The 26,009-nt window shown below is 34.3% G+C and overlaps 2 protein-coding genes across 2 annotated transcripts; both read left to right on the top strand.

Moving 5' to 3' along the window:
* LOC107629481 lies at positions 99–4,320 on the top strand. The gene is made up of 5 exons (XM_016332288.2): positions 99–501; positions 1,399–1,465; positions 1,960–2,364; positions 2,959–3,302; positions 3,642–4,320. The coding sequence occupies exons 1-5, from the start codon at positions 400–402 to the stop codon at positions 3,855–3,857; spliced, it is 1,134 nt and encodes a 377-aa protein (XP_016187774.1). The 5' UTR covers positions 99–399; the 3' UTR covers positions 3,858–4,320.
* LOC107632444 (LRR receptor-like serine/threonine-protein kinase GSO1) lies at positions 10,009–14,309 on the top strand. The gene is made up of 2 exons (XM_016336124.2): positions 10,009–12,689; positions 13,566–14,309. The coding sequence occupies exons 1-2, from the start codon at positions 10,379–10,381 to the stop codon at positions 14,153–14,155; spliced, it is 2,901 nt and encodes a 966-aa protein (XP_016191610.1). The 5' UTR covers positions 10,009–10,378; the 3' UTR covers positions 14,156–14,309.

The following is a 26,009-nucleotide window of genomic DNA, read 5'->3' as shown; positions in this document are numbered from 1 at the left end:
TTTTAATTTTTTTAATTTCAAAGCTAAATCTGTTGCTAAAAAAACAAAAAGAAAGAATAAAAAATGTGGAATATGTTGGAGGGTTCATCATCCAAAACCAGAAAGAGAAGCCAAATCGGTTCAACACAGAAACACATCACGCTCTCTTCACTCTCCACTCTTGAGCTCAAATTCAAACGCCGAATATAATATAATATGGTATATATAATATTATTTAATTATTATCACTAATTCACATTAATATTAATTTAATATTAATATTCCCCCAAAAATCATCAAATATGGGTTGATGTTCGTTCAGGAATTGTTCTTCTCAGGTTGAGCTTAATTCGAAGCTACTACAGCTTCTACAATCACACTAACTAACATATCATTAATATAATTATTATTATTGTTTTTATGATTATGATTATGGGAAACAGTAGCAGAATTGGTTCATCATTTTCTTCTTGCTTAGTGGCTCCTCTTCCTTACCCTTTTAACCGTACAACACTTTTCCAGGTACGTTTTTATATCAATCACCCCTAATTATGACCTGTGTTAATTTGTTTTATTAATTAATTTCATGTTTAGGGTGTAATTATTTGTATCCATTTTCGTTCCATGAAAACTTAGTGCTTGGATTGACTAATAGTTACTTGAATAGGGTTATGTATGTATGGCTTATGCATTTGTTGATTAGGGTTATGCTTTTGCATGAGGTAGTGTGCAATTTGGCCCTCATTTGGTGATAGCTATTCTTAGTGTTAGGGCTCAAAAGAAAAAATTGAAAGAGGAAAAAGCTGCTACCTAACTTATCTCGTGTGTTTAGCTAGCTGCTGTCTCCAATTTGATGGTTTTAGTGTTGTTATGATGACACACTCGATGGTAAGAGCGCCCTAGGAGCATCCAAGAATTTCTCCCTAGTTTTAAGCCTTGATTGATTTCAACTATATACAACTTATTGGATTTAGATAGACAGCTTTTGGTTTTAGAGGACACTTCGAATCTGTTGGATTTCGGTTAGTATTGGATTAAGACTGGATAGGGTTTCGCTGCTGAATTTTCGTTCATCAGTAGAACTTGGACGAAAGTGGAAGATATGTAATCTATTTGGTCGCAATTCACTTGGTCAAATGGATGTATGCATTCCAATAGTGACTGTATATATAATTATTTTTCTTCAATATGGTGATGATAGGCATGACATGTATAAATCTCAACGATGTCTACTTAGAGCTTTCTATATATTTAAACTACTAATCAAGCAATTGGGTAACTTGCTTTGCTACTTTAGTAACTCACTCTTGCTATCTTCTAGTTAAACTTCATTTCATTATCCTGTTCTGCTTCATTATCTTCGAGTATTGCTTGATTTACTCTTCAACTTGTGTGGCTTTCTTTTCATTCTATATTCAGTTGAGATTATCACAAGGGTTGTTTGTCAACAAGCAAACTGCTTCCCAGCTGCAAATATATGCTAAAGGTAGCTTGCTTATCTATTCGGTGATTCATGAATCTCTGCATTCTGCAGTAGGCTTCTGTCAGCTGCCTTTTCTTCATCTTTTAGAGATATGACTGTTACAAGTTATTCCTTAGATAAGTCAGTTAGCTGTAAATGGCTGTACAACTTTAAACTTTGGTCCATGTGCTGATTAGATCTTGGGGTTGAAAAGTGCAAATGACCCCTGAACTTCACACTTCAGTGAAAATTCCCTCCAGTAAGAACTGTTAATCATGGTATTATTGGAGGTTTTAATGCTGAAAGGGCTTTACATGTGCATATTTCATGAGAGTTCCATCAGATATTTAATTGTTTGCTTAATGGAGGGAATCCTTTGGCACAAAGTGTGAAGTTCATAAGTCTAATTTGTACCTGCATCAGCGCAAATGATGTTATTTAGGGGTTTCCTGACATGTATGAAATCCTCTGGATGTGTTCTCAGTTAACGTTCTTTTTTGTATTTCTATCATGGTTAGACAAATCATGCCAGTTCAAGTTTATATATGGAATTCCAAAGTTAAAGGCAAGGTTCCAGAAACAGCATAATGCTCTCTCTGTTGTCTCTGAGGATCAACCACAAAGCACTGAGCTTGATGAAGCTGCTTTAGTTCCAGAAAGCGAAGATGCTATTGCTGAAGACATATCTACCATTGGCAACTCATCTTTTAATTTATTGGGAAGTGATGGAAAACCAGGCTTTATATCATTCTATAACCGTCCATATGGAAAAGACAAGGAGACACTATCGTCAAAATCAGAAAAGAGTCAAAATAGCATCTTGTGGTTTGTGGGTCCTGCGGTCCTTGTTGCTTCTTTCATTTTTCCTTCACTCTATTTGCGCAAAGTGCTCTCCATCATTTTCGAAGACTCTTTGTTAACAGGTAAAGTTTCGATGGAAGAAAGCCTCTCTGTTGTTTTTGTTCATTGTATGTGTTTTGATGATGCATTGTTTTGTCTTCACTCTGCAATACTGTTCTTGCATTTGGATGTAGTTCATATTAAGTAACTTATTGAACCGATGTGGGTAATATGTGCCATCTGCTGGTGAAGAAACCTGTGGAGTGAAGGGGAACTAATTTCATTTGGGGTATTTAGTAATTGGATATTGCTAGGGGAGCATTTTAGACTTTCTGAACGTGGATATGCTGCTCATCGAATAATTTGGAATTATTGTTTCTCGATATAAAATCAATTAACAATAGTCATTGGACTGAAAAGGAGACTTAATTAAACCACAAGCATAATTCATCATGAATTTTGGGCTGAAGTTGATAAAACTTTTACAAATATTGAACCTGGTTTAGAAATTCAATTTTTTAGTCCGAGTAGCGGGGAAAAGCCTGACTTAGTAGTTGTAGTAATTCTTGGGGTCTGCATGTATAATTGCTTGCTTGAAATCTTTTTAGTTCTCTTTCTTTCTTTCTTTATACATATTTGGCTCTCTTCTCTGAACTGACTGCTTTCTTCATCTACAGATTTCCTCATATTATTCTTCACAGAAGCAATTTTCTATTGTGGTGTTGCGGTATATCTTTATCTACTAGATCGATTAAGGAGACCCATGCAACAAGAAACCGCTACAACCAGTCGAGATACTCTGCCTTCTCAGTTGGGACATCGCGTCTCTTCTGTTGCTACCCTGGTGCTTAGTCTCGTAATTCCTATGGTCACTATGGGTTTGGTCTGGCCGTGGACTGGTCCTGCTGCATCCGCAACTCTTGCTCCATACCTGGTTGGTATAGTTGTCCAATTTGCATTTGAACAGTATGCAAGATATCGAAAATCACGTTCATGGTCTGCTATTCCATTAATCTTCCAAGTAAGTACAATCCAATTCCATGCTGATCAAATTATGTATTTTTGTCCTCCTCGTAAAGTGTAATCACAAAAAGATTAATTTATCCAGCCACCCTTTTCCTTATAGAGTTTTGCCTGCCTAATTGATACACTAAATTAGCATTTTGATTCTCTAGGTCTTCTTAATTGGACGAATCGACTAAAAATTTCACTTGATGAGTCATGTATGAATAAGGAACTAAAGACTATGCCTAGATTCAGTGAGATAAATCTGGTGCATCTGATACTGAGATAACTCAATGATACAGATCTTAATGCAAATTTACATCAACAACTTCTACTAATAGATTGTTATTGACAGGTGTATAGATTGCACCAACTAAATAGAGCAGCACAACTGGTGACTGCTTTATCATTTACAGTTAGAGGAGCTGAGATGACCTCACACAACATGGCTATAAATAACTCTCTGGGTACCCTTTTGAATGTCCTACAATTCCTTGGTGTGATTTGCATTTGGTCCCTGTCAAGCTTCCTCATGAGATTTATACCTCCTGCTTCCACCGCGGCGCAGTAAAAGTAAACAATTTCCTTGTAAAGTTTGTTTACAACTTGGAATTGATCCTCTCATGTTGATTTTTCATACGAACTTCCATGTGTAATCTCTCACCTTTCATTCTGCTTGTCAAGTGTTTTGTATTGATTCCTCATTTTAAATGAAGGGTAAAAGATCACACCTAACAACGTTATGTGAAAAATCAACCTAAGAAAATCCGTTTCCCATGGATCAAGGCACCTCTTACCTTCAACAAAATGCTAAAATCTAATTGAACATTTATACACGAATCCTCTTGACTCATCCAGAATAAATTTGAGGTTGCAAGATATTGCAAATGAGGGCTCACAATACAGAAGAAGCAAACAGGAGGAAGAAACATTTGTAGAATTGTAGTTATGCTTTTGCATATCATGTTTTATATTAAGTACTATGCCTTGGTAGATATTCATTTTGGGAATAAGATCACAATGTATTTTAATTAGGGTGCCTATTCACATGAAGATGTTTTTATATAAAGATGATAAATACAGATTATATTAAGTAATTTAGTCAAATATATCAAATAATCTAATAAATTAATAATTCACGAGTTATCATTCCCACATGAAGAAGTCGTCTTCAATTAATTCAGTTCATTATTTACTATGATCTTGGGAGTTAAAGTGGTGCAAGGTGGTAATTTTTTGTATTTTCACCTTCAAATCAATATTAACTAAATCTATGAATAATCGAAAGAAATTAATGTATTTTTGTTAGATGTGTAACAGCCATTATATGAAAATCAAAGCATCCGTGTGTGCTCAGTTTTGTATTTTTTGTAAAAAGTGCAAAGATATTCAAATGTTTATACACCCCAGCGTTTTCCAACAAAAGGTTATAATTTGTATACCAAACTTAAACCTTAATAATAAATTATAAGCTATGTAAATCAATTTGGGTTATTCGAGCAGTCACCTCACTCGTTCACTTAAATAAGTGTAGGGGAATTCGAATCTCGCTTTGTGTATACTTAGATCCGCGAAGAATTAGTCTTTAGTTTGTCGGGTCGGAGATACCGAAGGCATCAACCATCAAGAGGCTTTCGGTGGCCAGCATGGTGAAGTAATTTGTGCATACTAGCCATTAATAAAAAGCACTTTGTTAGCATGTGTTGATGTGTATATAACTACATATGAAGATCATAGTGATAATATAAGCACTCGCCATTGTATCCCAAAAATGTGGAAGCACTAAGTTACTAGTGCTTCACGTCGACATTATTTATTTGTACTTACATATCTTACAATATCATAAATAAATAGTTTTCATTTTGTACATCTACAACTACAATACGTGTATACAATATTTTTTTTTTCATGACTAGGACTTTAGCAAACTCTACTGAATATTCATCATTATTTTTATGAGTTGCTTGTTCTTGCTTTAGAAATATTGAGCCAAGATGGTGATAGCACTGAAATATGAAAGATTACGTGCCTTGTTTTTGTGTGATTGGTTAACATATATATAGAATCTTCATAAAAATAAAAAGTAAAAACTAATTTCATGCGGATGCAAATTATTTTTCATTAAACAAAAGTCAATTAGGCAAAAACATCTTGTCAAACAATTTTAAGGTACGTTTGGTTTGTGTTTTTATTTTCTGTTTTTATTTTTAGTATTTTTTGTTTTCTAAAATAAAAAAAAAAAGTAAAAATAATCAAATTTTGTTTTCTATTTTTAGCTCCTGTTTTTACTTTTTCTTTTACGAAATCTAAAAAACAAAAACATTAAAAATAAAAAATTAAAAACAGAAAATGAAACATAAACCAAACACACCCTTAAATTTTTAACCAACACCACATTCTCTAGTCTATTACTCTATTTCATTTCATTCAATAGTTGAATGTTAGCTAAATCAAACATATGCTATAGTAACTAACTTATTTTGGTCACGACTCAAAGACAAAGTAATCTTTTGAATCGCATTACGATTATGATTATCATTGGTATAACATACCTAATTTATAGATGGATTTTTTTCGTTTTAGTTCGGTTTTCTTAATTTTAACAGTAATTATTTAAATTAGTTTTTGAGATTTTTAAATTGGATACTTTAATCTCTCGAATTTTAAAATAGACAAAACAATTCTCAATGTTTACTTTCATTTGACAATATAATCCCTAACTGCTCAACAGAATGTTAACTCACACACGTTATCGTTAATTAAGTGTTTATATGTGCAAGATGGACAAATTAGTTTACATAATGAAATATAAAACAGTTCTCGAAATGTTTAAAAAATCTCAAAACAATTATTTCGATAATCAAAACAGTCCCTCACATACTAGAATAGCAATATTTATTTTGTTTTTTACAATGAGTTGACAAACAACTTTTTATTATTAGACGAGTATCGAAATCATAAAAAGTGCAAACAATATATCTCATTTAAATTAGAGTAATTATCCAAATCAGTTCATGAGATTTTTAAAATTGAACATTTTAATCTCTTAAAATTTAAAATATATAGACAATTTTTAACATTTATTTTCGTTAGACAATATAGATTCTCTCTAATTTAATTTGAAAAGTGAGGTACAAATAAGTTTCTAAAAATTTTAAAAATTTCAAATAGTTCTTAAAAAATTTTAAAAATTTTAAAACAGTCATTTCGATTAAATGAACCAAATTTAAAATAATTAGGACTGTTTTGTGTATTTTAAAACTTATAAAACTAAATTGTCCGATATTAAAAACCTCAAAATTAATTTGGATAATTACTCTTTAAATTAAGTGCTGGTAATACACTAAACCTCAAATAGTTTTAACACTCATTAACTTGTAACCTCAAGTTATTGTGCTTGTTTTCTCCTATGTTTAGTTATCATATTTAACATCGAATTAAGGAGGAAGAAAAAACACAACCACCTAGTAAGCTGCAACAAGACATGACGCCACAAAACAAATCTAATCTAAGATAAAGGATATGTTCTGAAATCTCAATCTAATCTAAGATAAAGGATATTCTTCTACGTTATTGTACGTTTTACTGTTCTTGTTCTACGTCTCATTTTACAGTTTATAATGTTCTACTTGTTCTAGGTTATTCTTGGTTCTATGTTACACTGTTCTTGTTGTTCTAGCTATCACTGTTCTTGTTGTTCTAGTTATACTGGTAACTGATTTTTGGGGGTATATTCAGTAGTTTGGTGGGTGTATATGGAGTAATTTGTTGGATGTATATGGCATAAATTGTTGGGTGTATATTTCTGAACTTATATTGTAATAGTCAGCAGTTGCAACTGTTTTTATATTTGTTTGTTCATGGGTGTATATTGCTTGACCTTGTAAATTATTGCATGTTTGAGTGATATCTGAATGATATATATGGATGTATCTGACTTATATCTATAGGTGTATTTTTCATTTTAGAAAAAATGGCAGCGAAAAACCAACCTGAAAAAAATGTAAGAACAAATATTTGTCTTAGATGAAATCAGTTTTATATAATAGAAATATATCTGACTATAATTTTGTTTTTGTTTACAGCAAACAAAAGACCTTAAGTGTGCAAACAAAAGACTTTAAGTGTGCAACACATCTATTAAGTGAAAAATTCATAATCATGAGTGAGGAGAAGAAGACGATTATCTAGGGACACTTAAGAATGTGATGTGCTTCACACGTGGATAAAGCAAACACAAGTTAACCAAGGAAAGCAATAAACTAGCATAATGTAAAATTCATAATATTATGGTGATTCAACTTTCTCATATATAATGATGAATTCATACTCACTTTCTCAGATACCATTATGCACGCTTGTAATCTTAGGCTCTTATTGCCTTTTCTTTCTTTGTGGATATTGATAACTCTAAAAGCTTCTTTTCACACTAAGGTGACAGTAATTGGACAGGTTCATGCATGTTATACAAATATTAACATATTTGGAGTTACAATTTCGCATCCATTAGACGACATAATCTCAGGCCTGCTACACATACAAGCAATAAGGCCTTACAAGTGATACAAGCCCCCAGCTCACAAACATTCCACACGCGCATTGAATTATATTGAATGGAGCATAACATTCACGCGCCCCACTCGCGCTTCGCGAAAACCACTCCTTAATGGCGCACTCTTTCACTTTCCCAAGCAATTCGAAAAAAACACAACCGTTCTATTTTCGAGCAACACTACAAACGGCAGAGATATCACTCGTCGCTAAGATTCGAAAATTCCATCAACACAACATAGAACTTTCGATCGAGAATCTCCAGAAAACACAAAGTTATAATATTGAAGGTACGTTACGTTACTATTTTAGTCATCCTGTATATTTTCCACATTTCGAAATTGAAGAACTAGGTTTTACTGTTCTTCTATGTTATTGTACGTTTTACTGTTCTTGTTCTACGTCTCATTTTACAGTTTATAATGTTCTACTTGTTCTAGGTTATTCTTGGTTCTATGTTACACTGTTCTTGTTGTTCTAGTTATACTGGTAACTGATTTTTGGGGGTATATTCGGTAGTTTGGTGGCTGTATATGGAGTAATTTGTTGGGTGTATATGGCATAAATTGTTGGGTGTATATTTCTGAACTGTTATATTGTAATAGTCAGCAGTTACAACTGTTCTTATATTTGCTTGTCCATGGGTGTATATTGCTTGACCTTGTAATGTTGCTTGACCTTGTAAATTATTGCATATTTGAGTGATATCTGAATGATATATATGAGTGTATCTGACTCATATCTATCGGTGTATCTAACTCATATCTATGGGTGTAACTGACTCATATTTATGGTGTATCTTACTGATGTCTATGGGTGTATTTTTCATTTCAGAAAAAATGGCAGCGAAAAACCAACCTGAAAAAAATGTAAGAACAAATATTTGTCTTAGATGAAATCAGTTTTATATAATAGAAATATATCTGACTATAATTTTGTTTTTGTTTACAGCAAACAAAAGACTTTAAGTGTGCAACACATCTGTTAAGTGAGAAATTCAGAATCATGAGTGAGGAGAAGAAGACGATTATTATGAATTTGAGATTCGGTGGCTTGTATGCAGAGCTTTTCTGATAAAAATATTATTCGTACATCAAATATTTTTTTATATTTGTATAGAGAGCCACTTAAATAAAGACATCTAAAACGATTTTTTTTAGATATTTTTTAGTAATTAAAATTTAACACATATAATCGATTAAACCGTATTATTTTCATCAAAATTAAGCCAGACAAATTAATTTGACCGAAAAAATAGTGAATCAAATCTTAAACTAATCTAAATTAATATTATTTTTTTATAAAAAATGACTACAATATTCTTATTATAGAAAATGACTAAAATACTCCTATTATATATATTAATTTTGAGAATCCTAAATTCGAATCCTTTACTTCTCTGCCATCATAGGGTTATAATTTAGAGTTTTCAAAATTAATATATATATATATATAATAGGAGTATTTTAGTTATTTTTTATAATAAAAATATTGTAGTCATTTTTTATAAAAAAAAATATTAGTTTAGTATATGTGTTAATTTTGAGAATCCTAAATTCTAGTTCTTTAATTCTCTGTCGTCATAGCGTTATATATGAGTATTTTAGTCATTTTCTATAATATTAATTTAGACTAATTCAAGATTTGATTCATTATTTTTTTGATCAAATTAATTTATCTGACCTAATTATAACAAAAATAACACGATTTAATTAATTATATATGTCAAATTTTAATTACTAAAAAATATCTTTAAAAAAACACGTATATGTACTTATATAAATATACGGTTGTTATTAATTAATAAGACGAAGAAAATCTACGTTGATTGTTAATAAGATACTGGTGTTAAAATAGTGTTTATTATATAAAAAAAAATATAAATGTAGCAAAATTGTAACCAACTTATGCATATTGGGTTGACAATTTTGTAGTAGAATTGACCATAGCACTTGCAATCCTGTTGACTTACGACAAAACTTCTTTTCAATACATTTAAGAATTTGTATTATGATTTTTTTTCCTTAAAAAAGCAATATTAGTAGAAGGATAGAAAGTGACCTCATTATGATGTCACCTTTTTCTATTATGCACGAGTGCACCATTAATGAAAAACACCATATCCTATGCTTTAAAATTTAATTACACATGCCACAAAGTAAAATATTTTATTTGTTGCCAATACTGGAAAAGATGAAAAAGTTGTTGAAACTCAAAAGGTGCAAAGGTATCTACACTTTAATCAGATAAATTGTAAGTTGAACAAGTTCATAATCTACCATATCTGCAAAAAACTCAAAACTCTATTTTCACACTTAGCATGGCTACTCTTCCACTAGAACTACTATTCGTTTGATTATGATCTTACATCTTATTATAGAATTTCATGTACAATTGTTGCTTATTGCTTCTTCCTTCATTTTCTATTCTTTTCTTGCTACTTTCCTTCCCTGCTTCTCAGAATTTGAGCCTTTGTTGATTCTTTTTTGCCTCTCAGAGCTTACCCTTTGGACCATTTTATCAGTTTCTTAAATCCTTAGCATGAAACTCAAATTGGTCCAATCCAAAATGGATTCCATTTTCATGTGCCATTGTTTTCTATTGTTTACCATATTGCAAACAGTTTTTGTTACAACTCTTGCAGATAGTGAAAGAGATTCCTATTGGCTTCTGAGAATCAAATCAGAACTTGTTGATCCATTAGAAGTCATGAGAAACTGGTCTCCAAGAACAAATCTGTGTAGCTGGAATGGATTAACATGTGAAGAAGTGGATGATAATGATGATGATGAGACACATGTTGTAGGCTTGAATCTTTCTAGCTCGGGAATTTCAGGTTCTATCTCTGTTGATTTCAGCAACCTCATTCATCTTCAAGAGCTTGATTTGTCTTCGAATTCTCTCACCGGATGCATCCCTTCTGAGCTTGGTAATCTTCAAAATCTAAGTACATTGCTACTTTACTCAAACAATCTATCTTGTAAAATTCCTGCAGAGATAGGTAATTTGAACAAGTTGCAAGTTCTTAGACTTGGAGATAACATGCTGAAAGGCGAAATTCCGAATAGCATTGGAAAATTGAGTGAGTTGAAAGTGTTGGGACTGGCCAATTGCGACCTTAACGGAAGCATACCAACTGAGATTGGTAACTTGAAGCATCTAACAACACTTGATTTGCAGGTTAACAGTCTTAGTGGCATCATACCCCAAGAGATTCAAGCTTGTGAAGAGCTCGAAAATTTCGCAGCATCGAACAACATGCTTGAAGGAGAGATACCCTTTTCTATAGGGTCACTCAAAACATTGAAGATTCTGAATTTGGCTAATAACAGTTTATCTGGTTCAATCCCTTCATCATTGAGTAGTCTTTCAAACTTGACATACCTGAATTTGCTTGGAAACAAATTGAATGGCGAAATTCCTTCGGAAGTCAATGGTTTGAGCCGGCTGCAGAAGCTTGACTTGTCCAGAAATAACCTCTCTGGATCACTGACACTCCTTAACAGCAAACTACAGAATCTTGTAACTATGGTTCTGTCGGATAATGCTTTAACAGGTAGTATCCCAAGTGGCTTCTGCTTCAGAGGTTCAAAACTTGAGCAGTTGTTCGTGGCAAGGAACGAGCTATCTGGGAAGTTTCCATTGGAGATACTCAACTGCTCCTCAATTCAACAGTTAGATCTTTCGGATAATCGCTTCAACAGAGAACTTCCCTCTGATTTGGACAAACTACAGAACCTCACAGATCTTGTGTTGAATAACAACAGTTTCACCGGTTCTCTGCCTCGAGAAATCGGAAATATTAGTACGTTACAAGGTCTTTTCTTGTTTGGCAACTTCTTCACAGGAAGAATTCCAGATGAAATTGGAAGACTACAGAGATTGAACACCATTTACATTTATGATAATCAGATGAATGGACCTATACCAAAAGAGTTAACAAACTGCACAAGCCTAAGGGAAATAGACTTCTTTGGAAATCAATTTTCTGGGAACATACCAGAGAATATTGGTAAGCTTAAGGACTTAGTTGTTCTCCATTTAAGGCAGAATGAGTTTTCAGGTCCAATTCCTTCAAGCATGGGACACTGTAAGATGCTACAGTTGTTGGCATTAGCAGATAACAGGTTTTCAGGTTCAATACCTTCCACATTCAGTTACCTTTCAGAACTTAGTACCATTACCCTTTACAATAACTCATTTGAAGGACCTCTTCCTAATTCACTCTTTCTTCTCATGAACCTAAAGATCATTAATTTCTCACACAACAAGTTCAGTGGAAGTTTGTTTCCTCTCACTGGCTCAAATTCTCTCACTGTTTTGGACTTAACCAACAACAGCTTCTCGGGTCCAGTCCCTTCTAGTCTAGCAGAGTCGTCGAACCTCGTTCGTATCCGGCTCGCGCAGAATTGCCTTACAGGAAGCATTCCTTCTGAATTAGGCAAGCTTTCAGCTCTCAACTTTCTTGATCTGTCATTCAACAATTTAACAGGGGATGTGCCACCACAACTCTCACTGTGTCATAATATCGAACACCTTCTGCTCAATAATAACAGATTCACTGGTCAAATATCTTCATGGTTGGGAAAACTGAAAGAACTTGGTGAATTAGACCTCTCATTCAATGACTTCCATGGCAAGGTACCTAATGAGATTGGTGAATGCTCAAATCTACTTAAGCTTTCTCTCCATCACAACAATCTCTCAGGTGAAATCCCTCATGAAATTGGAAACCTCACTTCTCTCAATGTCTTGAACTTGCAAAGTAATAGCCTCTCTGGCCTCATTCCATCAACAATTCAGCATTGCACAAAGCTTTATGAGCTAAGGCTCTCACACAACTTCTTAACTGGTATGTTATACTAAGATTCTTCTTCTATACATTTTTCATTTTCAATAACATATTCTTATGCTTAACATAAAATATTTAGTAATAACTCAAATCAGCTCCTAACAAAGTTTTAGTCAAACAATTTAGTCTTCAACAAATCGGTCTTTATATCAGATTGTTCGTCTATAAAAAGGAATTGATCTGAGAATTTTAAAAATTTTTAAAAACTATCATATCTTTAACATAATCTTTTGAGTCTTCCAATGTATCATTTCTAAGTCCAATAGAATTTATAAATATATGAAAAAATTCCATCAAATAGAGATCTTTTCTTTCGATGGTTAATATAATATATAAGAACCACTCGTGTGAAGAGTACTACATCCTTGATATTTGATTTGTCTAACTTTTTAGACAAAATTTAACATGAGAATTAATGTCTTAAAAGATTAAAAACTGATTTGTTAATTAAAATTCGTTGAGGATTAAATTGTTCGACTAAAAACTCTTTGAGAATGGATTTAGGATACTATTCTAAAATTATACCTTTTATCGTTACGTATCTAATATTTGTACATGTGTTGATGTGACATATTAGATAATTTTACAAAAAATTCCAGTCAAATATAATTTTTTTCTTCGACTATCTTTTAATTGTGAATATATAAGAACTACTACTACAAAGAATACTACATTCCTAATATCTTATTTATCCTAACATTTTAGACAAAATTTAATATGAGAATTAATGCGTCCAACAAAATAAAAAATTAAAAACTGATTTATTAATTAAAATTTGTTGAGAGTTAAATTGTCAAACTAAAAACGAATTTAGGACATTACTCTAAAATGATATATTGTAAGGAATTATATGTATATTGTTGATATGCATATTAGGTAATATACCATTTGAGCTAGGAGGGGTAACTGAGCTGCAAGTAATATTGGACCTAAGCAGAAACCAATTTTCTGGGGTGATTCCATCATCCATTGGAAACCTAATGAAGCTTGAAAGACTTGATCTTTCTTTCAATGAACTTGAAGGTGAAGTTCCTCCTTCACTTGGCAAACTCACAAGCCTCCATGTTTTGAACCTCTCAAACAACCACCTTCATGGCAAGATTCCTTCAACATTTTCACAGTTTCCAATGAGTTCATTCCTCAACAATGATGCCAACTTGTGTGGACCACCATTATTGGTTTCTTGCACAGAATCTTCTAGTGAGAAAATTCAGATGTCAAACACAGAAGTGGCAGCAATAATAGTTGCCATTGTTTTTACTTCAACATTGATATGCTTAGTGATGTTATATTTGATGTTGAGAATCTGGTGCAATTGGAGAAAAGTAGCTATTGTTTCAAGTGAAGAAGTTGATGAGAATCATAAGAAGGAAGAGAGCATTAGATTCTGCTTTTCTGATCATAACACAAAGAATGGAGAGTATTTGAATATGAACTCCAATGATGCTACCTCTCTTTCATTTTAGTCTCCAAAAAAATAGTGTTTTTAAGTTCCTTTAATTAGTTCATCTCTTTTTATTTCTTTGTTTTTAGTTCTGTTTATGTAAATTTTGATCTCTTTAAATAGTCTAAAATATATTTATATAAATATCAAAAAACAAATATTTTTAGTTTTGCAGACATTTTTTTAATATAATATCAATTAGTTGATAAATTCAAAAATTTTTAAAATATAATATGATAACAATTTCTATCCTGCCTATTTAATTTGGCAAAAAGCGTGAGCCCTATCTATGAGATATTAAACGTATAATATTCATATATACTTAGAGTTATTTTGAATCTAAAATGTACATTCCTATCATTTAGTTGGAATAAGACAATTTTTGCGTATCTCTCTATAGTCTTCTTTAATATATGTATAAATATTTATTGACTTAAACCAACTTAAAGATGAATGAAATAAAATTTCATAAAATATGGAAATAAAAACAAATTTTTAATATATTACCTTTTTTATATGAAGATAATTTTGTAAATATAAGTATATAACTAAATTTTATATTTAATTACTCTCTTTGTTTTTATAATAAATTCATAATCATATTATGTAGGGTTAAGTACGATTTTGATTCCTAACGTAGAGGTCGAAAATTTATTTCGTCCCCAGTATTTTTTTCGGAGTGAACTACCAACCCAGCCTCTGTCCATTCCAAGAATGGCAACGCGACCCCTCAAAATGAAATCAACCCATTTCGGTCCTTGTCTCCTAATTCCATCACACAACGCGGTCCCTGTGCGTTATTCTCCGGCGAGACTTGACGAAAAAGGCTGAGCTGTCACGTTTGAGCGTGACCTGTCACATGAGTTGGATGACGTGTTTATTCAGTGCCTAGGTGGACAAGTTCAAATGGACAGGGGCTAAGTTGTCCAACGCCTTCACCCTAAAAATAACGTCGTTCGCACAGAAATTAACGTTTCAGTTGCTTTTGAAACGTTGTGTTTCCATAAAACCCCATCGTCCAGCCTTCACATTTACAAAAAAACCTAGCAGAGGCATGAGCAGCAGTAAGGAACCAGCGTCGAGTTCCATTGATGGGAGTGGAAGAGAAGTTTTTAAAGAGGAAGGCAAAAGTGCTCTAAGCGTATGTGCAGGAAGTGTTGGTGCGTCGAAGAAGAAGAAGAAGTTCATTGCTCCACGATGCCGTTGTGGGGCGCATGCGATACTATTTCTCTCCTCAACATAACTAAACCCTAACAAGTTATTTTATGGATGTCCATACTTCAAGGTAATCTGAAATTTAATTTAAGTTTCTTTGATTTTAACTCCATGTGACATCTTCTTAGCTGTGGATATATTCTACAGATTTCAACACCGCATTGCAAATTTTTTACATGGTTGGATAATTATGTTGCATCATTTGAAGAGTTACCCAGAAATTCTCCTTTTATTGAGGTTGGAAGCTAGATCAAAGTCAGATACCTGATGTTGCTATTGTTGATGCTGAAAAACTCAGGAAACTAGAGGGTTGAGTTACTGGGTTAGAGTTGGAAACTAAAAATTGTAATACCAATAGTGGTACTAGCTGTGTTAGTGTTAAAGCTATGGTTATTGCTTTTGTATTTGGAATTGTGATATCTAAATTTGTTTAAGACATTTGGCTAGCAGGAAACCTTATGTGATACTAGGTTTAAAGTGTATGTTGTTTTAAAAAGTGTATGTTGTTTAACTTTTAATTTGTGTTATTAACTTCAGAAGTATGTATGTTGTTTCAGATGAGATAATGATTTGATTCAATGAAAATGGTCTGTTACTACTTTGATACATTCTAGGAGCATGTAGTAACACAAATTAATCAATGGAAAATATTGGATAAACAAACCAAAAAGATGCTTTATATAAACCATGTACACAAAACAACCAATCTTGTCCTTGTTTAGCATGAGAAAGGGACAACATATAGCCCTTTAACAACAAAAAGAAGGCCAACATGTAGTCTTGAACCCAAAACATCTTCCAATTCAGTCTAGTAGAGTTTTAAACTAACTTAAACATGCATACATAAACTTAAATAAAGCAAAGTTTTTCCTAAATTTGTAAACACCGACATCAAAATAATAACAAAAGGAGTTCAGTTTGATATCATATATGTCAACAGCAACATATCAGAGATCAATTATTCCTTGGAGGTCTAAACCCAGGGGTAGGAATGAACTTGAAAAGTCTTGTTGCAGTCCCGGAACTTGCTGCAGCCATGGTCTCAGCAGAAATGGCACTTTGTTGAAAGGGGACATTAGTAGTTGTTGTCCTCGGGTTCACATTCTGTTCGGTTGGAACATAGGGTCTGAGACCTAATGCTGCTTGAACAGGTGGTGGAGTAGATAGTCCAAATGAAGGTGGAACCGATATAGGAGCAGTCGGAGGCCTAACAATAAGGTGTTCTCTTCTCTGGGCATGATTAAGATTGGGGGTAGAGTTGGATTAAAGGGGTGATTGATTCAGGTTGATAGATTCTCTTGCAACCTGTAACCAAAAATTAATGAGTTAAAAGTAACAAACAGGTTAAATAATAGTGACAAATCACTATACCTCTTCTGCTTGGGGTAAATTTTGTGAAAAGAGAATTTCGTCTCTCTATTCCTGAGGGTCAGAATTATCCTTCTTGGGTAATGTCTTTGGAATTTTCTTTTTTTTTTTTCTTTGCTTTTGTCCATCACAGTAACATAAATATGTTAGTATAGGGAGACTCAAATATGTAACTTAAACAACAATAAGATATTACCAGTGGATCCATAGGTGGTGCAGGTTGTACATTATCATTGTTCAGATTAACATTAGAACCTCCATCCTATTTATATAAACAAGCTATAATAAGTGGTATTTTAAAACGAGACACATAAACCCTTCATAATTTTCAGATGTGATTCTTAAACCCGTAACAATTTATAAAGTGATCCAATTCGAACCCTAATTACCTGGCCTCTATTCTGGTTTGGATCAAAGGGTACAATCTGCAACCCCTTCCCCTTAGCAGCTCTTCTCTCCTTTTTTGTCAATGGTTGCCAGTTTGGATCTTTTAGGTCATTCTTACAAGTCTTGTAGTAATGGCCAAGCACACTTGCTGCACGTCACTTCAAAGGTTTTCCTGGCTTTAGTTGCGTTCATCTCAAGGGGCTGATCTCTTAATATTGGGTGGTTCCGTTTTGGAGCATCACAAGGGTCCAGTACTCCTCTGAGTTAACTGGTTTGATGCAATGCATGTATGTTGCTTTAATTGATTGCATGGTGAGCCATTTATGCACATGATCCTCTGGCTTAAGACCAATTTTATACATTGCTACAACAGCATGACAACAAGGCATTCCTAAAAACAAACACAATCCAGACATGCAATCCACAAGATATAAGTATGAATTACATATCAATCTCACAGTAAGACAATAAATCAAAGTATAAAGTAAAACATAAGTAACCATAGGAGTCAAAGTATGAATTATAATTCAACTGCTGACCATAGGTAAAATAAGGATGGATTAATAATCAACTTTACCAGTAAGTTCCAAACATTACAAGTGCAGATCCTTTGTTGAAGGTTGACTCCAACCTTGCTAGTTCCTCTATGAACCTCAAACAGCACTCTATCATTGTCTCTAGCCCAAATGGCTCTCCACTTGTTAGCTTTAGGCTTGACAAACTCATCCAATTTCTTCTGCTGTACTGGTGCCAAGTGACCACTGTGATTCTCTAGATTCTTCTTATGTGTTGTCATTTTTCTCATTAGATAGCACCTTAAGTCTTCACACATTGTTAAGATTGGTTTTTCCAGATACTCTACGATTTTGGCGTTCCACACTTTGCACATATTTTTGGTAATATTATCCACCTTCGGCCCATGACTGAAATAAGCTTTTGTCCACACTGCCGGATCAAATCTCTGGAGATACTCCCATGCACCCAAATTGATTGTCTTCATTTTCTCCATGCAGCGATTGAATTCTTGGAAAGTTGTGCATCTTGCACATTCGCATACCATTTGCTTTGTTTGTTGGTCCTTAAAGTGCTTGATAAAGTTTTTCCAAATATGAAGCACACAATTTCTGTGGTGTGCATTAGGCATTACTTCCTTGATAGCTAAGTCTAGCCCCTGCAATAGTTAGACAAACAGAAACATAGAAACTATTTAGAGGAAACTTCCATCAATTGTACAAGAGAATTAAGCACAATTTCTTGATTTACCTTTTGCTGATCACTTATGAAATTCCATCCATGCTGCGTCACTAATCCCAAGTCCTCTTGCAACAGTGTTAGGAACTACTTCCAGGTGTCCTTACATTTATTAGGTACAACAGCATATGCTATGACGAAAAAATGGTTGTTCGCATCTTGGCCCACTGCACTCAGTAACTGACCACCATAATAGCCTTTCAAAAAGCATCCATCTAGACCAATTAACGACCTACAACCTTGAATGAAACCCTTCTTGGAAGCATCTAAACTTATGTACAACCTATCAAACAATGCTGTGGTATTGTCTCCATCAATGCTGTGGACCTAGGATTACTCCGATGAATCTCCATCAAGTAGTCTCTAATTTTTTCATATTGTGCCCGTGCATTACCAACAACCACCTCTCTAGCTACTTTCAACGCCCTTGCAATCATCCTTGGGTTAAGCTGCACATTGTACTCCTCTGTCATGTAATCCATTGCTTGTCTTGGTTTCATCTCAGGATGGATAAGTAGTCTCTTAATGAGTTTTGATGCCACCCAACTCTTATCGGCCATGTTACTACCATAGTCTCTACTTTCTAGCACAGGTCTGCTCATCTATCAGAGTTTTCACTTGGAAACACCTACTAGTACTATTCTATGAGGTTAAAATCAACCATAGACAATCCTCAGCAGCACATGCTACCCTCAGCCTATGCTTCTCATTTTTTATGTATAACACATCCTTTCCCTCAAATACAAAACAGTCTTTCAAAGCCTTATTGAACAAGTCCATTGTTGGGAACATTTGAACAACCTTAAACACTACCTCTCCATACTCAGTATCCTCACTAAAAGAGTCATATGCTGTCCTTCCCTCATCCTCAGAAGAAACTGGGCTATTAAAGCCTCACTCTTATACTCATATGGTTTCTCATAATCACTATCCATCTCCACATCAGTTGGGACTGAGCTTGGGTTACTAGGTCCATCACCCATACTAGGACCCTCATCTGATCCACCTACAGGCCCATGTCTCTGATTTGTTTGTCCAGCCCCAATACTTGGTCTAGGCCCATTATTTTGACCCTCTATCCCCTCCTTGCCTAATCCATCTCTTAAGATATGCCTTCTTCTAACACCAGAATATTTTTTAGATGTTCTCTTCTTAGCAGTTCTTGGTAATTGGCTTGGCCTACTATTAGATGAACCACCCTTCTTACTCTCATTCTTCTTAGGTGACACTTTTTTTAGGCACACTACTCTTCTTCTTAGTTCTTTGGTCCTCGTCAGTACTCTTATCTTCAGTTTCATACCCAGCAGCCTCATTACTCATCTTCTTCTTTGCTGAAACTCCCTTTTTTGGAACCTTTTTCTTCTTTTTTTTTTCTTCCTCACTACTACTATCATCTATCTCAAATCCAGGAGGATGAGGCTTGTAAGGCTCATCCTCTGTTGTATTATATCCATCATCAGATGATGATGATGACGACGAATCTAGCACAACAGTCTCCCCAGCCACATCTTCTTCAACTACTTCAGGCATGTCCACATCGTGTTCAAAATAGATGTATAGCTCATCAGTTTTCTTGTACCTCAACTTACCCTCCCTCATCTGATTAATTTCTATATCTCCTTTATGAAGTCCATCTTCCATATTAGGTTCTCCTATATCAAGCCAAAATATCTGCTTATACTCCCGGTAACCCAATTCTTTAAATAATTCAATGAAGTCAAAGAAATTTACGTAATCCAAGTCTAACAAGGAAAACCTCTTCACTTTACCATCCAAGTAGCAGAGAACACCCTCAGAGTTTCTGACAAATCTTCTCCCATGGTGAAACACAAGAATGACCATATATTCAGACATCTGCAATCAGATTTATTCTAGTTTTAATAAACTCTCCCTAACAATAAAAATGATTAAACACGAATGACCATCACTGCATTATTTAATTTTTACAAAAATGCACAAAGTTTAGGGTTATTTAAACTTTTCCATAACCAGGACCACAAAGGGTTGCAGATAATAATGGTGCGTTGTCAGAAGCAGAATTAAAATGTTGGACCACACAAAGCACAAGGGACAAATGCTTTCTAGAAAATCACTAACCTGAACTGTGTGAAGTGTCGTCACAGGATTCCGTCCAGGTCCGTCAACAACACCACCAAACCTCCGTCAACTATGATGTCGTCAACACCCTTGTAAGCAGCAACGTCAGCATTTCCCTCCACCAACCCAGCATCCACAGTGGTCTCAAGAAGTGAGGAAGCTTTTCTCCTAGGGTTTTCTTGTAAATGTGAAGGCTGGACGATGGGGTTTTATGGAAACACAATGTTTCAGAAGCAACTGAAACATTAATTCCCGTGCAAACGACGTCGTTTTTAGGGTGAAGGTGTTGGACAACTTAGCCCATGTCCATTTGAACTTGTCCACCTAGGCACTGAATGAACACGTCATCCAGCTCATGTGACAGATCACGCTTCAAACGTGACAGCTCAGCATTTTCTGTCAAGTCTCGCTGGAGAATAACGCATAGAGACCATGTTGTGTGACGGAATTAGGGGGCAGGGACCGAAGTGGATCAATTTTATTTTGAGGGGTCGTGTTGTCATTCTTGAAAATGGACAGGGACCGGGGTTGGAAGTTCACTCTTTTTTTCGCTACAAAATGGTTCTGACTCCTGAAGGTTCTAGTTTGTTTTAAAATCGTTCTTTTTACCAAATTTTTAATTTTTATTCCAAAAATACCCCTAACTAAAAAGAACAAAACAAAACGTTGAATAAGGGGGAAAGGGGGAAGGGAATCATGCTGGGGGGAGGGGTTGGTTCAGGGAAGAGGGGGAAGGGAAAGTAGGGAAGGGAAGGGGAAGAGCCACCGCCATTGCTCCTCTTCCTTTCGCGCTAACCCCAGAGCAACCGCGACCCTCTCCCACCTTCTCTCCTTCCCTGTCTCGGACCTCCTTGAACCAGAGCTCACCGCCGGCGAGCCTCCCCTACTTCACCACTACGCAGCAACGTCTTTGTTCTTCTCCACCAGCACCGTTCGCGCCATCTCGCCCCTATCTCCCTCAATCACTATCGCAGGAGGAACCAGAGCCACCAAAACACCTGAACTGATGGCAGCTCCAACCCCTTTCCGTCATGCCCAGACTGCCGGCGCTCCACTAGCTGCTGCCTACCCCTGCTTCTCTGTCATTGCTGCTGTGACACCACTGCCTCCCCTGTCCCCTATTTTCTATTTTCTATTTTCATAATTCAGGTTACCATTTTGCTTTCAATTTCTATTTTTAGTTAGTATTACTTCCTTGATTTGATTCTGGATTATTTTAGCTGAATTTTGATTTTCTATTAGTGAATTTTAGGTGGGTATGATAGAATTAGCTTATGTTATTGAATTGCTGAAAGTTGCCGCTGAATTGGTTTGGGCTGAAAGCGTTGAAATTGTTGATTTGCTATAACTACTGTTGGAATTATTTGGAAATGGTTAACTGTATACATGATCCATTGTTGTTGTTGTTGTTTCATTGTTGTTGCTTCTACTTCTATTCTTCAGCTTCAACTTCTGGTTTTGCTTCTGTTTCTATTTTTGGTTGATTTTGGGGAAGAAAGAAGATGGTATTTTCATCCGAAGGACAATTTTAAAACTAAGTTAAACCTTTAGGGACCATTTTGTAGGCAAAAAAAGGCCGGAGACGAAAAAAAATTTCAACCCCTACCTTAGGGACCAAAAATTATACTTAATCCTTAAAAATAGTTATTTAGTCAAATTTTATTTACACTACTTTTGTTATGCAAACATGGCATATGGGATGAAAAGATCACTAGATTATTTTTTTAAGCCTCACATGAATTTCATTCTTAATTCATGATTCTAAGCCTCACTTGGACTGCGAAACATTAGCCATGTGAACTGAAGACCCCTATTACATAAGGACTATATTAGGCTATGAGATATGATCACAAAGACCACATTCAGCATGAAATACCTTTGACAAAATCTTTGATAGCCATGTCTGTATATATGTAATGGTACAATCAGATCATTCGACGTTGCATTGCTCGATTCTCTGCTACTCTTGGTCACGTGGTGAATTAGTTATTACTTTTTATTTTTTTTTTGCACATTTATAGTATGACCATCAATTAACTGATTTGTTTTGACACACTTTGTAAGGCTGATATGGTATGACAGTTGTATATATCGTCTGCTACATACTTAGCAGACTTTACTTTAAATAGTGTGTATCAGATTACAAAATATATTTTGGAGACATTGGAGGAGCATGATTGAACCATGCACCACTATTATTTTTGCTTGCCAGCATATCCTACATGAACAATAATTCATCTACCACCTGACAATAATACACAGATAGAACTCGAAGGTGGCGAATTGGCCTAATGGCTATGGTCAGCATTCTATCACACTCTCTATCATCGAGTATGTCGTCACCTCATCTACCACCACATCATTTCCCCAATCTTTTTTGTCTTTAGTATGCATGATATTTCATACTTTTCATCCTTCTTTCTCAGGATGGGAAAGTGAATAGTTCTTTTAGTACCATTACCAAACCGCCATTCCTATTCTCATTCCCATACCTATAGCCTTCGTATCGATTCTCCCACTTCCTTCACCCTCTTGATGTTATCACAGTTATATATTTTTGTTATATCTTATTTTAGAACTCCTTTTATATGGAAGATATTCTTACATTAAGTTTTTAATCATCAATATTTATTTTTGTTATTAAAGCTTAGTTAAATTGATAAATATATTTAGAATTAACATTATATTTATATTAGAATTACTTAATTATTGATTATTAATTATTAATAGTTAGTTATTTGTTATGTTATATAAATTAGTATATTTTTATTTACATGCATGGAAAAGTTGCTAAGCTGACTAGCGATGTTAAGAAGAATTTTACTTTCTACATTCATCTTTTTCATAAGGAAAACATTGAGTAAATGGTCAAATTAGTCCCTAAAAAATCACTCATTCTCCAAATTGTACTCTAGAGATTTAATATTAATCACGTTAGTCCCTCCGTCTATTTTGTCGCTAACAATGTTAATATTTGTTGAGGTGACACCTTAACAATAGCTAAACGGCGTCGTTCTCTCTCAAGTATTTACACCTCTTCAGTTCCTCACATTCGTTCAATTCCATTCTTCTTTCTCTCAAAAGAAAACCTATCCTATGTTTCCATCTTCATCTCCACAAAAAAGAAGAAGCGTTGAACGACAACCTGTAGTGCAGTTTGACGACGACATTTGTAACACCCTAACTACTAGAATGTCACACTTCTAGCTGTGCCACTCTGATAGCAAGGATATTATGATCACTTCCATATATATAATAATAATTAGGAGGCTTTACCTGAAATCCTTATTGACTTTTCTTTTAAAACCTGTATATTTTATTTTTTTGTACACTTTATTTCCTTCTAAAAACAAATCACATATATATACATTCAAAATATCATAGCATTCTTTATTTACAACCCTAGTCTATACAGATAATATACAAACATATATTATGATTACGAATTCCCATCCCTCTTTATAAAAGCATAACCAATAACAAGGGGAGGAAAAACAATAACTAGATACAAATTAATCCTCAAAATCAACTATTGCACGTCCAATGTTCAGTAAGCTTTTCAAAGGCTTTCTCGTCCATTTTCTGAAAAATATAAGGCTGTAGGGGGTGAAAACCTAACCCGAAAGTCCTCCGTAGAAGAAGAAAATGCCACAAACTTAATAGAAATAAATGCATCTGGTCAACACACATCTCAAAAAAATTTATCTTTATCAAAGCTTGCATTCTTTACTTATTTGTTTTGAAATTATTTTCACTTAGCTATATAACATTTTATATCCAAAAATCTCTTAGTCACATATGCTTTGAGAAAAATCAAAGTAAATATTTAGATCTTTTCTTTAGGAATCAAAGTTATGCCTAAGGACTTTCTATCCAACAAACTACCATAACTCATTCTTATCCATCTGACACATAAACCAGAGTCTAAGGGCAATCTGAAGCCAATCTGCCTCAACCTCCATCACCTCCATATGCCAGCAAAATACAATCAAATCAAACAATTCAAACACACAAAAGCAAACACATATAAAGCACATAATAAAATAAATAACATAAATACAACACAACACAACAATAAAATGTACACCCAAGCAAATCAAACAAATGCATGCCTGTCCTACTGGCCGTGAACTCACGTATCGGTTCAATTGCCAGACCTGACACATCCGGTAGCTAATCTAGACATTATCTCTCTGTCGTGTATCCCCAGGAGGAACATCCCAAGCTTATCACAAGCTGGACTTAGAGGGAGAGTGCTCTGTCACCTTTTCACTAGAGGCAGCAGCACTATCTGGGATATAGTGCCGCCACACTTCACAATTAGAGAGAGATTGTGGTGCAACCATAGGAAAGACTCAATCTAACTCGTTCACACTACAATAAAAAACTAAATCGAATGGAATCCTCAACCTTCTATCCAATCCCCCGATGTAACAAGAAAGGGAATCATTAACACCACTTGTCCACCGTAACACAAGAGAGGGAATCCTCAAACCCACATCCTTACTAATCAATAATCATCATCAATCAAAACCATCATAATCAAATTCACCCAAAACCATCGTCTTAATCATAAACATATTTCATAGTCAAGCAAGCAAGACAAAACCTCTCCAATAATCATCATCAAATTCATCATTAATCATAGTTGCTAGCATAAATCTCAATAATAATTTTCATCATAAACCTCATAAAAATTCTCACTTTTGTCATAAGCCTCAAGTCAAGTCTCATTTCTCATTGGTGATCTTATAACAACATAATCTTCATCATAACCATCAACTCAACTCCACTTTCTACTCTGCACACTTTAATATTCACCGAGTTGGCTTAGGCCGTTAAATACGGCTTGCAGGTATGAGACGTCTAACATAATACCCTATACTCGAGGTCAAGGTTGCAAATAAACTAACTCATACACATAATCATTTATAATCAACCTCAAGCTAACTCAAACACATCATTGATAATCAACCCTAATCTTTTTTCATTCAATCTCGTTATATCTTTCTTTAATTAGTTGCTTTAGGGGCTAACATACCAACTTTCATTATTCTCAAATTCAATTTAAAATAAATTTTAAGATCCTTAACATTTACCTCATGGTTCTTGAAAATTATAACTTCATCATCATTTTCTTCAAATATCTCTTTTTTCCTCAACTCGTAAGTTTAATCCTATCAAAATCTTAAATTCACATTTCCTATTCCCAACCCTTAAGTTGATAATTAATTACCTTTTTAAAACTTTAATTAGTTAAACCTCTTTTTCAAGTTAACTCTAATTATTCATTTATTCTCTTCATTGTTAGTCAAATAAAAGAAGTTTATTCATCAAACAACTTCTCAAATTAACACAACCATAAAAACCCATTTTTCTTTAACCAAGTTATCAAACTAACTTCATTTCTATTTTAAATTCAAAACTCTCCCAAAGAGACTCAAAATCACCCCATCTTTTGATCAAAATATTAATTGCAACATCATAGTCGTTTATTCTTAAAACAATCACTTCCATTGCTTTAAATTCACTAAAGAGCCTCAAAATAAAATTCTTTA

Source organism: Arachis ipaensis, chromosome B03, assembly GCF_000816755.2.
Source record: "Arachis ipaensis cultivar K30076 chromosome B03, Araip1.1, whole genome shotgun sequence".
Classification (NCBI taxonomy): Eukaryota; Viridiplantae; Streptophyta; class Magnoliopsida; order Fabales; family Fabaceae; genus Arachis; species Arachis ipaensis.
This window is presented reverse-complemented; position numbering and strand designations above follow the sequence as displayed.

What these genes read in the sequence shown, in the direction of transcription:
- LOC107629481 (XM_016332288.2), top strand. Translation starts at nt 400, where the DNA reads ATGATTATGATTATGGGAAACAGTAGCAGAATTGGTTCATCATTTTCT. An exon ending in ACCGTACAACACTTTTCCAG is followed by an intron (nt 502 to 1,398) that starts GTACGTTTTTAT and finishes TTCTATATTCAG; the next exon opens with TTGAGATTATCACAAGGGTT. An exon ending in CGAAGACTCTTTGTTAACAG is followed by an intron (nt 2,365 to 2,958) that starts GTAAAGTTTCGA and finishes CTTCATCTACAG; the next exon opens with ATTTCCTCATATTATTCTTC.
- LOC107632444 (XM_016336124.2), top strand. Translation starts at nt 10,379, where the DNA reads ATGAAACTCAAATTGGTCCAATCCAAAATGGATTCCATTTTCATGTGC. An exon ending in CTCACACAACTTCTTAACTG is followed by an intron (nt 12,690 to 13,565) that starts GTATGTTATACT and finishes TATGCATATTAG; the next exon opens with GTAATATACCATTTGAGCTA.